The sequence below is a fragment of the Perca flavescens genome, chromosome 18 (genome assembly GCF_004354835.1).
Source record: "Perca flavescens isolate YP-PL-M2 chromosome 18, PFLA_1.0, whole genome shotgun sequence".
Taxonomy (NCBI): domain Eukaryota; kingdom Metazoa; phylum Chordata; class Actinopteri; order Perciformes; family Percidae; genus Perca; species Perca flavescens.
In genome coordinates this window covers 18,561,667-18,574,610 of record NC_041348.1, presented here as the reverse complement: position 1 = coordinate 18,574,610, position 12,944 = coordinate 18,561,667, and the positions used below count along the sequence as shown (strand labels likewise).

General features: G+C 39.8%; 1 protein-coding gene across 1 annotated transcript; it reads right to left on the bottom strand.

Moving 5' to 3' along the window:
- Positions 1–9,705: 9,705 nt before the first annotated feature.
- gpr6 (G protein-coupled receptor 6) lies at positions 9,706–12,942 on the bottom strand. Its single transcript, XM_028605984.1, has 2 exons — positions 12,705–12,942; positions 9,706–11,111 (listed from the first exon to the last, which is right to left on the bottom strand). Exon 2 carries the CDS (start codon positions 11,084–11,086, stop codon positions 10,079–10,081), a length of 1,008 nt encoding a protein of 335 aa, XP_028461785.1. The 5' UTR covers positions 11,087–11,111; positions 12,705–12,942; the 3' UTR covers positions 9,706–10,078.
- Positions 12,943–12,944: the final 2 nt, after the last annotated feature.

The following is a 12,944-nucleotide window of genomic DNA, read 5'->3' as shown; positions in this document are numbered from 1 at the left end:
GCATTTTAGGCCTTGATTGACAGGACAGCTGAAGACATGAAAGGGGCGAGACAGGGGGAATGACATGCAGCAAAGGGCTGCAGGTCAGAGTCGAACCCGGGCCCGCTGTGTTGAGGAGTAAATCTCTATATATGGGCGCCCGCTCTACGAGCTATCCGGGCTCCCAGGATTGAATGGATGAAAAAATGACCCTGTTTATTTCACCTAGATTCCCCTAGTCAAACTATGCCATACAATTACAGGCAGAAAAAAAGTGTTTGAACTCAGTAAATCAATGACTTGTATCGGTTATCCTTTGCTTCAGTCAGTCAGTCAGTCAGTCTGTCTGTCTGTGAGGTTAATTCTTAGGTGATGGTTCTCATAGAGATCATCACTTTTATTACTGTAGCCCTACTCTATCTAACAATTATGGGGTCAGTTTCCTACATTATAATTAAAAGGTAAATCTGGCAATATTCCAAAACCAACTAGGTGTTAATCGATTAAAAATAATAGGTGCACACATATGGACGGTTTATTCCTCGATGCAAAAGGTCCAGGGTTTGAATCCGACCTGTGATGGTTTTCCTGCGTGTCTTCCCATTCTCTCTCCCCTTTCACGTCTGAGTTCTCCTATCATTAAAGGTGGAAATGCCCATAAAAAAAATCCCCCCCCCAAAAAAGTATGATAATTCTCTAAAACAGCTGGGCGCTGTAGTTCTTTTTTAGCAAATGTTATTCAAATGGGAGAAAATGTTTGTTGATGGAGACTGTTTTCCGCCGAGGATTTAAACCCATGTGGCCTGCTTGTAGTGAGTATTTTCAGCAGCGGGACTAAAAAACTGCAGTGCCCATGTTCATCATAATAAAGGAACATGTCACCCAACAATGTGGATCATTGCTTTTGTTAATAGTTTTCTGTCAACAATGTAGCTCAATGACACAGCGGAATAAGCTATAGGCCTATATATTTTAGAATTTTTCGGCACAGACAATCATTTTAGTAGGATCAATTAATTGTTCATCCTTTTCTTTTTATTAAAATAATTTCAGACTCTTTGCTTTCAATGCACAGGGGAGATCTCTGGTTGTGGTGGGAAATCAGTAAAATGTATGACAAGACAGCCCAGCAAATAATTGTTTGGTTGCCCTCCCTCCTACACACTCTATCATCACCAACACAGTCCAGAGCACGCCTACGCCCTCTCAATCTCTCATCCCCATATTAAACAAATGTAAATAAGCCCATTATGCAACCCTTCTGTGGGATTTAAAAGATAATTATGGCCACTGAATCTGTTCAAATATTCCTTTTCACATTGTGGTTGGTATCATTGCTCATTTAAAAACAATTAAAATGCACCCTTCAAAGGTAATACATAACAAAGTCACAAATTACTCTGAATATTTTGGTAAGTAACACTGCTATTATGTGTTTTTGTTCAATTCAAGACATTACTTTTAAATACTTTGGAATTATTTACTCTTGGATGTATTAAAGTTAGCTAAGATTTATTTTACAATAAAATAATTGATGATTGATTGTGGAAAAACAAAAAAGCTGGACTTTCGGTGTGTTAGTCTTACTTTTGATCAATTGCTACACAATTGCGCTTCCTAAATAAAAGTTACAGTCCCTTTGCTTGAGTTCTCCTACACAGTCAGATGCTGTCCTCGTGTGCAGTTTCTCTTTTCATGACACAGCATGTTAAAGTAAGTGGCCTCAAGTTATGAAAGAACATGACTTCTGAAAAACAACTTCACCATAGGTCTGTCTGAGCAGCGAAATGCCAGATGTCATTTTGAATTCTTTTGGTTCGGAAGCAGAAGGATGTTTGAGCTCACTGGCTGCAGGTGGAGGTTCAGTGTCTGCGCTCAGGTCAGGTGGCATTATGTAAGTTTGGTCATGTCTTCAGGTTTTGAACCTTCCTTGCTGCCTTTTTTGTCAGTTCACCTGAGCATCAAGGATTTATATCGAATGTGTGGTCATATTTTAAATGAATTTAATATTTGTGTCTTGTATGCTGTAAATACATGTCTATAGTTGTCTGCTCTGGCAACATGTGTATTGTGCCAATGCATTATTTACAGTTAATGTATTGTTTATCAGAGGGAGTTGCCAGATCTACAGTACACACCCTGCACTCAAAATGTAAAAGTATTACATTACAGTACAGTATTTCATATGTTTTGTGTCTTAAATCTTATTTGATCATATTTGTGAAGTAACCAGTAACTATAGCTGTCGGATGAATGTAGTGGAGTAAAAAGTACAATTTGCCTCTGAAATATAGTAAAGTAGAAGTGTAGAGTAGCATAAAGCACTCAAGTGAAGAAACTTCTAACTTTTTGAGTGACTATTTGAGTACAGTAAAAGCACTAAGTTACATTTCACCACCACTATCGATTGTCATAAGAGGTGTTGTCTACTTGTTTCCCCATGACCTTACATCACAGATGTAAATATTTATGAACATTTCTTTTTTTTTTTTTTTAAAGCAAAGTTTTGTCCTTTCTAGTACCTGCTGAGATTATTTGTTCAGTTACTATACTGGACTTAATAGAGAAATAAAATTGCCGTAGATAACTACACACTCTCACATATACAACATAACATCTCCTGCCACATCATTTGGACCTAGTACAGCTACATACTCATGCTACATTTACATTGTTGCATTAACCCAGCTGTCGTCCGTAGTGATGTGCAAAAGTATCTTCAGCTTATTTCGTTGAAATTGCCAGTATTAAAAGCAACCTATAGTGAGGAATGAAGTCATCATGCTGAGATGATAATGCCAGTCATATTACTGAGTCCTTAAGCTGGTCACGGCTGAATTTATCCCCTCCGCACCTAATTTCTACATTAGTCATCATCACTGTAGTCAGAGTGGTGATTAATCTCTGAATAAGTACATAGGAGTTTCTCTTGAAAAGAAGATGAAGAAGAGCAGAGTCAAGGAGCTGGGGAGATAGAAGAGAGATGGGGGATATGGGGGAGAGTTAATTTGTTATAAGTGTCATGTTATGAAGGTTAAACTAGTCTGAGGTGGGAAGGTTCATTGAGTGTGAGGGAAAGTAGAAAAGTATCAAACAAGGTAAGCTGATAATAGGTAATGAGGCTGCATTAAGGTGTGAGTAATGGAGAGCCTGTAGAAGTAGCACAGTGAGTGACCTGGTGGCAGACACATTCAGTTGTGCACCAGAGCTTTTACAAAACAGACATGTTTAACCTGAGCAGTTCCATCCAACTTCTTATTATCTTCCAGGTCAAACTGACCTGTTTCACTCGGGTAAGTATTAAAGACATTTCATTCGGCACGATACTTTCTTGCCTGAGTTGTTGCAATGAACTTGTTAAAATGTTTGGTCGTTTTGACCTGATTGCGGAAATTGAAGCTAAATAGGTGTTACATTGTACAAATTAAACTAGGATATGTTTGATCTTTGATTGGTCACTTCCTGCTATGGTTTTTTTCCTTAATATCTCAGAAGATGCATTCACAGTTTTTTCAGACAACATCCCAAAGCCCTCTTCTCTGAAACAAGACTAGTTACAATTAATTGTTGTACAGTATGGCTGGAGACTTTCATTCCCTCTCACTTTTAAAGTGTGAGTAACATTAAAATAGTTACCTGTAGTCTGCAGGACCATTCAGAAGGACCCAGAGCTTATCCACAGATACACCTCAGGTTGACCCTTATCCATTCACCTGGCAATGCAGTATATCCAATAGAGCAGAGAATGCCAAAGTGAATCAAACAAGACATATTAATGTATAAATTCAAAATTCACATTCAATCATTCAATTTAATTATTGTTTTGTGGTGTAAATAGTTGAATGAGTGAAACAAGATAGCACCTTATATTTGGAATCCTATAGCTGCTATAAATATGTGCTATCACTGTAAAAACAATGGACTACTACTGTACTATATGACTGAAAATTCTTGCTTTGAATCCATTCAAGGATTTGATATTAGATGTTAAACTATGTACCACAAACATGTCACCACTAAATCAACATTAAAGAGAGGTTACGTTATGTGTACAAATCAGTGGAAAAATGAATTTATTCACAGAAAAGTGTCTCTGCACATGTGTTTCTTGGGGTTGAATCATTTTACCTGCTTTTTACCCTCTTTAAACATGTCTCCAATAAGAGGGGATACTCTGCCCTTTTTATGTGTTTAACTTCTACAGTTAACATAATTAGTGTGAGTACAAAGCTAAAACATTGAGTGTGTTGCTGTCCACAACACATATTAAGCTCGTTGTACCTTGAAACGTGTCACACAGTGTGTTTTCTGAGAAGCCAGAGGGAGAGACACACGCACGCAAGCAAGCACGCACGCACGCACGCACGCACGCACACACGCACGCACGCACGCACGCACGCACGCACGCACACACAGCATGTACAATACACAATACAATCAGCACATGCACTGCACCTGGTAGCTTCCAGGCTACTAACAAGCATTCATACAGTGCAATCCTGTGCCAAAACGTGTCTCTCTCACTCACTCTCTCACTCACTCGCACACACAGTGTTTGAACAGGCCGCAGGCAGTGACAAAAGGCAAATGACGATGTTTTTTATTGCAAAGCAGATTTTATATAGCTGATGTGGGCTTGTCTCTGCTTTTCCAAGAGATAAAGTACGTGTTTGTGTTTGTCTGTGCTTGCGTGTTCATCATGGTAAACTAATAATCACCACGTAGGCGTTTCCAAGGTTTTTTCCTGGTCACCACTGCTCTCTCATTGGGGAGTACTATCAGAAGTTAATGCCACTATTGATTTTTGTGTGTGTGTCCTTTCTTAGTCCATCTGTAACTCAAACATTCCTGAGACAGCACTTTAATATAAATATGCAATGACAACCCAGGATGGGAAGCAAAAACCAGCAATTTGGGTGATTACGTAATCTATAACACCAAAGCCTTTTCCATCGAGCTAATGGCTAACTGAGCAATAGTTATGTTTCTAGGGAGAGCATTTGCTACGCCGCTGTAATCAATGTTATTAATGAGGGAATCATTTGACTGTGTACTTTGGTAATTGCCTGGAGAGCTGCTCAGGTCTACACTGATCAAGCATTACATAATTCAAACACTGCTACCAGCCCCTATTTAGTCTAATGGATGTAATATCAAAGGAAAGGCGAATTCCAGTGTTGTTAATATTCACCTCTGCAACAATAAAAAGTGCACTTTGCCGCTGAAGAGATGACACAGACGACAAATGCAAGTTAGATATTAGGCGTGCATTCCTGACTATGCTGAAATGTAAATCTTGTCACTGAAATCAGGATCTAGTGAAGCAACAAGTAAAAAAGAACAGGAAGAAGCTGAGCAGTGTGTGGGACCACCTTTGGCTGCTGGAAAAAGAGAGCCGATGAAGTGTGAAAGTGTTCTGAAAGCAACACTAAACTCAGACTAAAACATATGGCTTTATCCTTTAAGTGCAGTTATATATCTAATAATGAGTTAATTCAAAAAGCCTTACCAATATACATAAAAGGTGTGTGAATCCTAATTGTGTGCATTTGAAGTCTAATTTCACATGATAAAATGTTTTATGAGATGTATTAGTGTATTATATTTTGCGATCATGTCTTTTCTTTACTGGCTTTACCATGAAAGAAGCACATCTTAAGCACAATAAATGCAGTCTTTTAGCTGATATATAAATTCCTGAATATGTATATGAAGACGTGAACATCATAACTATCAACACCAAATGGGCCTCTTAGTAACTTTTTCCAATCAGTCCAATGATTAGGTATAAAATTAAGTCCATATACTAGCCAGCACCACCTGTATATACAGATGATTTAACTTTGCATCAGGCTGGCAGTGTGCTTGTGTAGCTCTTAACAGTGGGCTGCCACAAACATACATTACAAACAGTAGATCAACATAGAAATCCAGTGTGGTCCTATTTCAGAGGGTGTATAATTTTCAGAATATGTATATACGTAGATGAACTTGTATTTGACATACAACTTGGAGGGTATATGATTTCTTGGAGGCTTGTTTACAATAAAGTACAATTAAATAAATATTGGCCATTTACTGTAAGACATTTAAGCTTTACAGCAGCGTATTGCCACAAATTCATTTTAGAAGCCCTGTGTACAAATAGGTGGTTGCCTGATTTGGTGGGCGATCAAAAGCAACATCTGTTGAGGTGGAGAAAATAACAAGGTGAACAAACATCTCCTGCTCTCACAGCGCCCAGGCCGCAGTGTGCAGTCCATTAGTGTCCTCCAGCACCTCTCACCTTTCCCCCACTTTGTGGTCAGCCTTAAACTGACTGAGGGCTTCACAGCTTGCACAACAGGACATCATTACAGTTGATGGTCCACACAAGGAGCAAGTGCAGTCAACTGCTGCTGTGTGAAAGGTGTTGTTGAGACCTGAGTGCAATCGAGCTGCCCAACAGAGACAAAACAAGAGTTATTTGAAAAATCCAGTGTGAAACCATCGTGAAAAGAGCCCACATGAAGCGCACTCACCTGTGACCAAAATCTAATCCAAAGGTCCATGGCGCATAAACAAATTTGAACAAACACTGTATACAAGCAAACACACCTAGAGAAACATTAACATTAATTTCACATGACCTATAATGAGTTATCAAGTGTAGTAAAGTTATTGTATAGAAAAATGCATTCTCTCGCTATACTACTGCTGTATTACATAAAATATGTGTATATACTTTGAGGTGTATGTTACATTGATACCGTATCAGTATGTGTATACAGTATATACATACCTGCAGACTTGCACTACCAGATTATTTACTTCTGCACATATATTTTTGCATATATGCCTACACAGTATTGTAATGTATATAATGTAAATAGTTTTTGAATGTCATGAATTTTTATATTTTACCATGTTTATTATTTTTAAACTGCTCAATAGCTCCTCAAACTGTTTCTTGTACTGCTGTAACATGTGCATTTCCCTGTTGGTTATTAGTAAAGTCTTATTCCCATACTAAACTTTATTAAGTATAGTTTGGAGCATCTCAGTTTACAGTACATTCAACTGTACATGAGCACTCAGTCCAATAATAATAGAGTCAGTGTATGTGGGCCATGTTCAAAGTAGAATTTACCAAGTTGATACAGTTTGGAATACGGCAGGTTAAAGCTGGGAGTAGGTAAGTTTTTGCCAGGAAGAGCAAAAGAGAACAGTCAGTGTAACACTTATCAGTTCAATTTTCTAAGCACAAACGGACATTTGGAAAAACAGAAAAATGGTTTCCAATATCCAATATCCGCCTTGACAAATTAAAATATTTGATCTTTAAACTGTTTTTCCAATTTTCTGTTTTTCTTCAGAGGATCAGAAATTTAGAAAATTACAAAATTGCGTCTGAGCTCCAATTATTCAATATTGCAATGGTATTCTCTCCCTCGTTCCGCCTAGCTACACCCCGCCCCCCCCACTCGAAAGCATCAGTTGCAAGCATCTCTGACCCCAAAGTCTATCAGTTTTTAGTTTTTTTGGTCCATATGCAGTTAATGACCTGCATATTCCGCAAAGTAGAGGAAGAGAACACCAATGCAGTATTGAATAATTGGAGCCCAGACGCAATATTGTAATTTTCTAAATTTCTGATCCTCTGAATAAAAACAGAAGATTGGAAAAACAGGTTAAAGATCCAATTTTTAAATTTGTCAAGGTGGAAAAAAATGAAAAATTGGATATTTGAACCCATTTTTCTGTTTTTCCAAATGTCCGTTTGTGCTTAGAAAATTGAACTCATAAGCGTTACACTGACCGAGAACGCACAAAAAACATTTTCACTGTGGCCTTGTAGGGATTATGTCTGTGCTGACTTAATTTCTTTCTTGAACAGATTTAAAGCTGTGTTTATATGAAACACTAACAAATATGTCTTTTCACAGCAGACATTTTGACTTGTTATAGTAGAAAAAGGACAGTGTGGCAGTGAGCCAGCATGCACACTACACAGACCCTGAAACTGAAGCAGCTAAATGAAATTCAACCATCATTCATTTTATTATTTACACCTGTGCTTTTCCTACTGGGATATGTGTAATGTAATATCTTCCCTGGCATATTAGTGTTATCAATACATGTTATTAAACATGTATTAACAATGAACATGGTTAATGTAATCTTTTATTCTGGAAATAAAACATTTTATTGAACATTTAGTGGTGTGCTGATGTCATTTTATAAAAGCTATGAAAACACTTTTACAAGGAGAAGATATCCATGTATGTATCCAAACACGCCTGTGGGTCTTCTGGTCCACGATACTATACTAGTTCCTGTGTGGCATGCTGATGCCGTCAACCCACTACCTGTTTAAACAGCCTGGCAGATAAACTGATGTGTTTGTGGCTGCAGAGGCTGCCAGAGCAAACACACTTATCACACGCACATACACGTGACTGCGACTGCTCCTGAATCACAATTATAGATGTGGATGAGACAAAAAAAAATGAGGCAACAGTCTATACAACCTTTTTCATTAGCGCATCATATCTTATCAATGAGACCATATACCAAGGCCAATTAGAGTAACATATGCGGTAAATGTTCATTTGGCTTTTGCAGCCTTAAAGGAACATGCCGACTTATTGGGAATTTAGCTTATTCACCGTAACCCCCAGAGTTAGACAAGTCCATACATACCCTTCTCATCTCCGTGTGTGCTGTAAGGCTGTCTGACAGCTCCAGCGGCATCAGGCCAGCACAGAACATGCAGGTGAATGGTTCCAGTAATCCTACTGCTCCGAATTGTGACAAAATAACGCCAACATGTTCCTATTTACAAAAAACAATGTAACATGAGACACAGCCGTCTTCTAACTGTAAACAAACCGGGAACTATATTCTCAGGCGGAAGAATATAGTACTTGGGCGGCAAGCCTGTCTGAGAATATAGTTCCCGGTTTGTTTACTGTTAGAAGACGGCTGTGTCTCATGTTACGTTGTTTTTTGTACACGCTGTGACTATACAAATCACAACATGTAAATAGGAACATGTTGGCGTTATTTTGTCACTTTTGTCACAATTCGGAGCAGTAGGCTAGTTGGAACCAGTTACCTGCAGGATCTGTGCTGGGCTAAGCTAATGCTGGAACCGTCAGACAGCCTTACAGCACGCACTGAGATGAGAAGGGTATGTATTGACTTGTCTTACTCTGGGCGTTACGGTGAATAAGCTGAATTCCCAATAAGTCGGCGTGTTCCTTTAATAGTCAGCTGTAAGTTAAGCTACATTACACCTGCTCATCCCATAGGTGAGTAACTCAAAGTTGCTAAGCACACTTGACCACATGGCACGTTTTTACACATTTGTGGTATCTCTCTATATGTCTGTCTCATTCCCTCCCTCTCTTTCTCTTTCACACACACGCAGACAGAGCAAACAGGATTTAAATGTGTGTAGGTGTAAATTGAAGATATTTCCCGGGGACAAGGTACTTGCTTTCTCAAGGTGCCATTAGTCTCTTCAAACAGAGCCATCTGCACTCTGCGGGAAGAGGCTTGAACGAAGGAAAGAGGAAGTAAAAATACAAAAACAAGTCAGGTACAATGAGAGTAGACGAATAAAAGTGCTACAGTAAAGACACATGATGGAGCCAAAGCTGGATTTAAATTCTTTATTCCTTCTTGTAGAAAATGTACATCAAAGGCAATACTATACAAAATAGAAAAATGGCACACGGTACTCACAAGTTCAAACGTTTAAACACAATGAGGGCTATATAATACTGCTTTGGCATTTCAAAAAACACATACTAAAGTGCAAGATTTTCCATTCTTTTACTCATTTAAGTACATTCTCAGGTTTGTTTTGTCTTTTTCACAGAAGTTTTCTTGTTCACAGCATTTCCAAAACCTCATCCTAACTTGTGTTGAGACATAATAAAGTGCAGATACAGGATGCATGAGAGACACGTTTCTAGCTTAACACTCTCTTTGTGTTCGTAAAAAGCATTCACTGTCAATTGTAAGCAGATTGTCAATGGTGACAGGATGGTTTGTCTTTTTGCTCTGTCTTTTTTCTAACACTCACACACACAAAAAGAGCCCTAGCACCGTTTTAGACTTCACTTGGTGACCTGGACCTGTATGCCTTGTTGGTCTGAAAGCAGCCACAGAGAAGCACATAGATGGAGCGCTGGATCTCTGCGTTTCTGTAGGCGTAGATGATGGGGTTGATCATGGAGTTGTAAGTGGCTGGCAGCAGTGTAGCATAGGTGTACACTGATGGATACTCCTTCTCACCTACAAGGCAGTAGATGGCGAAAGGCAGCCAGCTGGCGCCAAATGTCCCCAAGATGATGGCCAAAGTGGAGACCCCCTTCTTAGTTGCGACATAATTTGACGTGGCAAAAAAGTGCTGCTGGAGGGCGATCTGGTGGGCGTGGTGGCAAACGATCTTGCAAATCTTAAAGTAGAGGGTCAGCATGAGCACGAAGATGACAAAGAAGGAGGTGGCCAGGAGTGTGACGTTGCTCCGGGTCAAAGGACGAACGATGCTGCAGGAGGCTGGATCGTCCAGGCAGTTCCAGCCGAGAACTGGCAGCAAGCCCAAAAACAGAGACACCCCCCAGGTACCCAGTAGCATCAGGTGTACATACTGCAGCGTCTTCTCTGAGAAGTATGTCAGGGCGTTGTAGAGGGAGAAGTAACGGTCCACTGTTATGGCCAAAAGGCTACTGATGGACGCAGTGAAGGAGGCCACCAGGAAGCCTACAGTGATAAGACTGATAGTCTCAGAGGATATCACATACTGAAACACAAAATTCAGGATTAATCCCATGCCGGCCAGCAGGTCAGCTGTGGCCAGGCTCCCAATCAGCACAAACATAGGAGTTCTTAGTGTCGGTGTGTAGAAGATAATTGCTACCACTATGGCGTTTTCACAGGCGATGACAGTGCCTGACATGCAGAGCATAATGTCCCATGGATTGATGGGGAAATCTAACGGCGCAGTGGAGAACTCCAGGCTGCTGTTGCGCTCTGGAGAATCAGCTTCCATCCATGGGAGAGCTTCTCCAGCCACAGGGGTCACAAAGGACTCGTTGACCACTAGCGACTTGTTCATATCTCGCAGCGGTCGTCTTATTGTCCTGTAGGCAGCAGGAGAACAAGTAAAGTTGTTTGTTAATGAGATAAGGCACATTTTGTTTACACTAGTGACTTTTAAGTAATGCTTCAGTGTCTCTTGCTCAGTGACTTGAGCAGTGTGTTTGATTATCATTGCCTACAAGTGAAGCTTAAACTGACCTGTAAGTCTACTTGCTCACTGAAATACACAAGCACCAAATGCAAAAGTTCATATTTAAAAAAGCACACCATTTACCAATACCTACAGTATGATGAATTTAAATAAAAAAGCAGTAGGCTTAGATAATAGTTATTTGTAGAATATATGCTGCAAGAGTCATGCAAAAGATTTTTGTAATTTCTATAGTATCTGCTCTACAGCTCAATTTTAATTTGTGAATTTGAGTTGCACAGCTGAGAAACAGACTGTAGTGACAGATTCATCAACAATTTGGGGCTGCTCTATAGTGAGTAAATACCTAAACAAAATATGTATTTCACATACATATGAAAGCCCTGCATTCAACTCATTTAGATGGAATATCTTAAAGGAACACGCCGACTTATTGAGAATTTAGCTTATTCACTGTAACCCCCAGAGTTAGACAAGTCGATACATACCCTTCTCATCTCCGTGCGTGCTGTAAGGCTGTCTGACGGCTCCAGCGGCATCAGGCCAGCACAGAACATGCAGGTAATGGTTCCAGTAATCCTACTGCTCCGAATAAGTGACAAAATAACGCCAACATGTTCCTATTTACATGTTGTGATTTGTAGAGTCACAGCGTGTACAAAAAACAACATAACATGAGACACAGCCATCTTCTAACTGTAAACAAACCGGGAACTATATTCTCAGGCGGAAGAATATAGTACTTGGGCGGAGTGATATGCTCGCAGCAAGCCTGTCTGAGAATATAGTTAGAAGATGGCTGTGTCTCATGTTACGTTGTTTTTTGTACACGCTGTGACTATACAAATCAAAACATGTAAATAGAAACATGTTGGCGTTATTTTGTCACTTTTGTCACAATTCGGAGCAGCAGCCTAGTTGGAACCAGTTACCTGCAGGATCTGTGCTGGGCTAAGCTAATGCTGGAACTGTCAGGCAGCGTTACAGCACGCACAGAGATGAGAAGGGTATGTATCGACTTGTCTTACTCTGGGGGTTACGGTGAATAAGCTAAATTCCCAATAAGTCGGCGTGTTCCTTTAAACAAAACTCTCTGCATTAAACTTTAGATGCTCTGGTTTTTGCGCTTAAACAAACAGCTGCTTGTTAGATGTTGACTTAACCTTTCCAAACCATCAGCGTGGCGCAATTGAAATTCTGTTTTAGGTTGGATATTCCCTTTAGAAGTTATTATAATAGTGAAGCAGCAGCAGCAAAAGGCACGGGAACTGTCCGTGGTGCTGAAACCACAGCAACACTAATCATCATAACTTCTTTCACAAATCCGTTTTAATACTTCAATTAACGTACAGTGTGATTGTGGTGCGTTATAATATACGTATTAGTATTAATATCCACTAAGGAATATAAAATAAAACATTTGCAACCGGCATAAACAAATATTTTTTTGGAACACAATTTTTGAAAAGTTTAGAATACGTACCTCCGTGACAAAACGGTATGAGCGGAGATTTTCGCTGAAATCGAAGCCTCTCGTCCGAAAAGTATACAAATTCAAAGTAAAAGGGATTGCCCACGTTTTTCTCGCTCCTTTGGACCCTCTCAAGTAAAGCCCTTGACTTTGTTGTGCTTCCCACGCATGGGACAGACACCCAGGGCAGGGGTGGTGTGAAGCATTGGCCGGTGTTCAGCACGGCGAGGAGGTGAATGTGAGGAGGAGGAG

Bases quoted from the DNA above. Each gene is read 5' to 3' on its own strand.
- gpr6 (XM_028605984.1), bottom strand. From the start codon at position 11,086: ATGAACAAGTCGCTAGTGGTCAACGAGTCCTTTGTGACCCCTGTGGCT.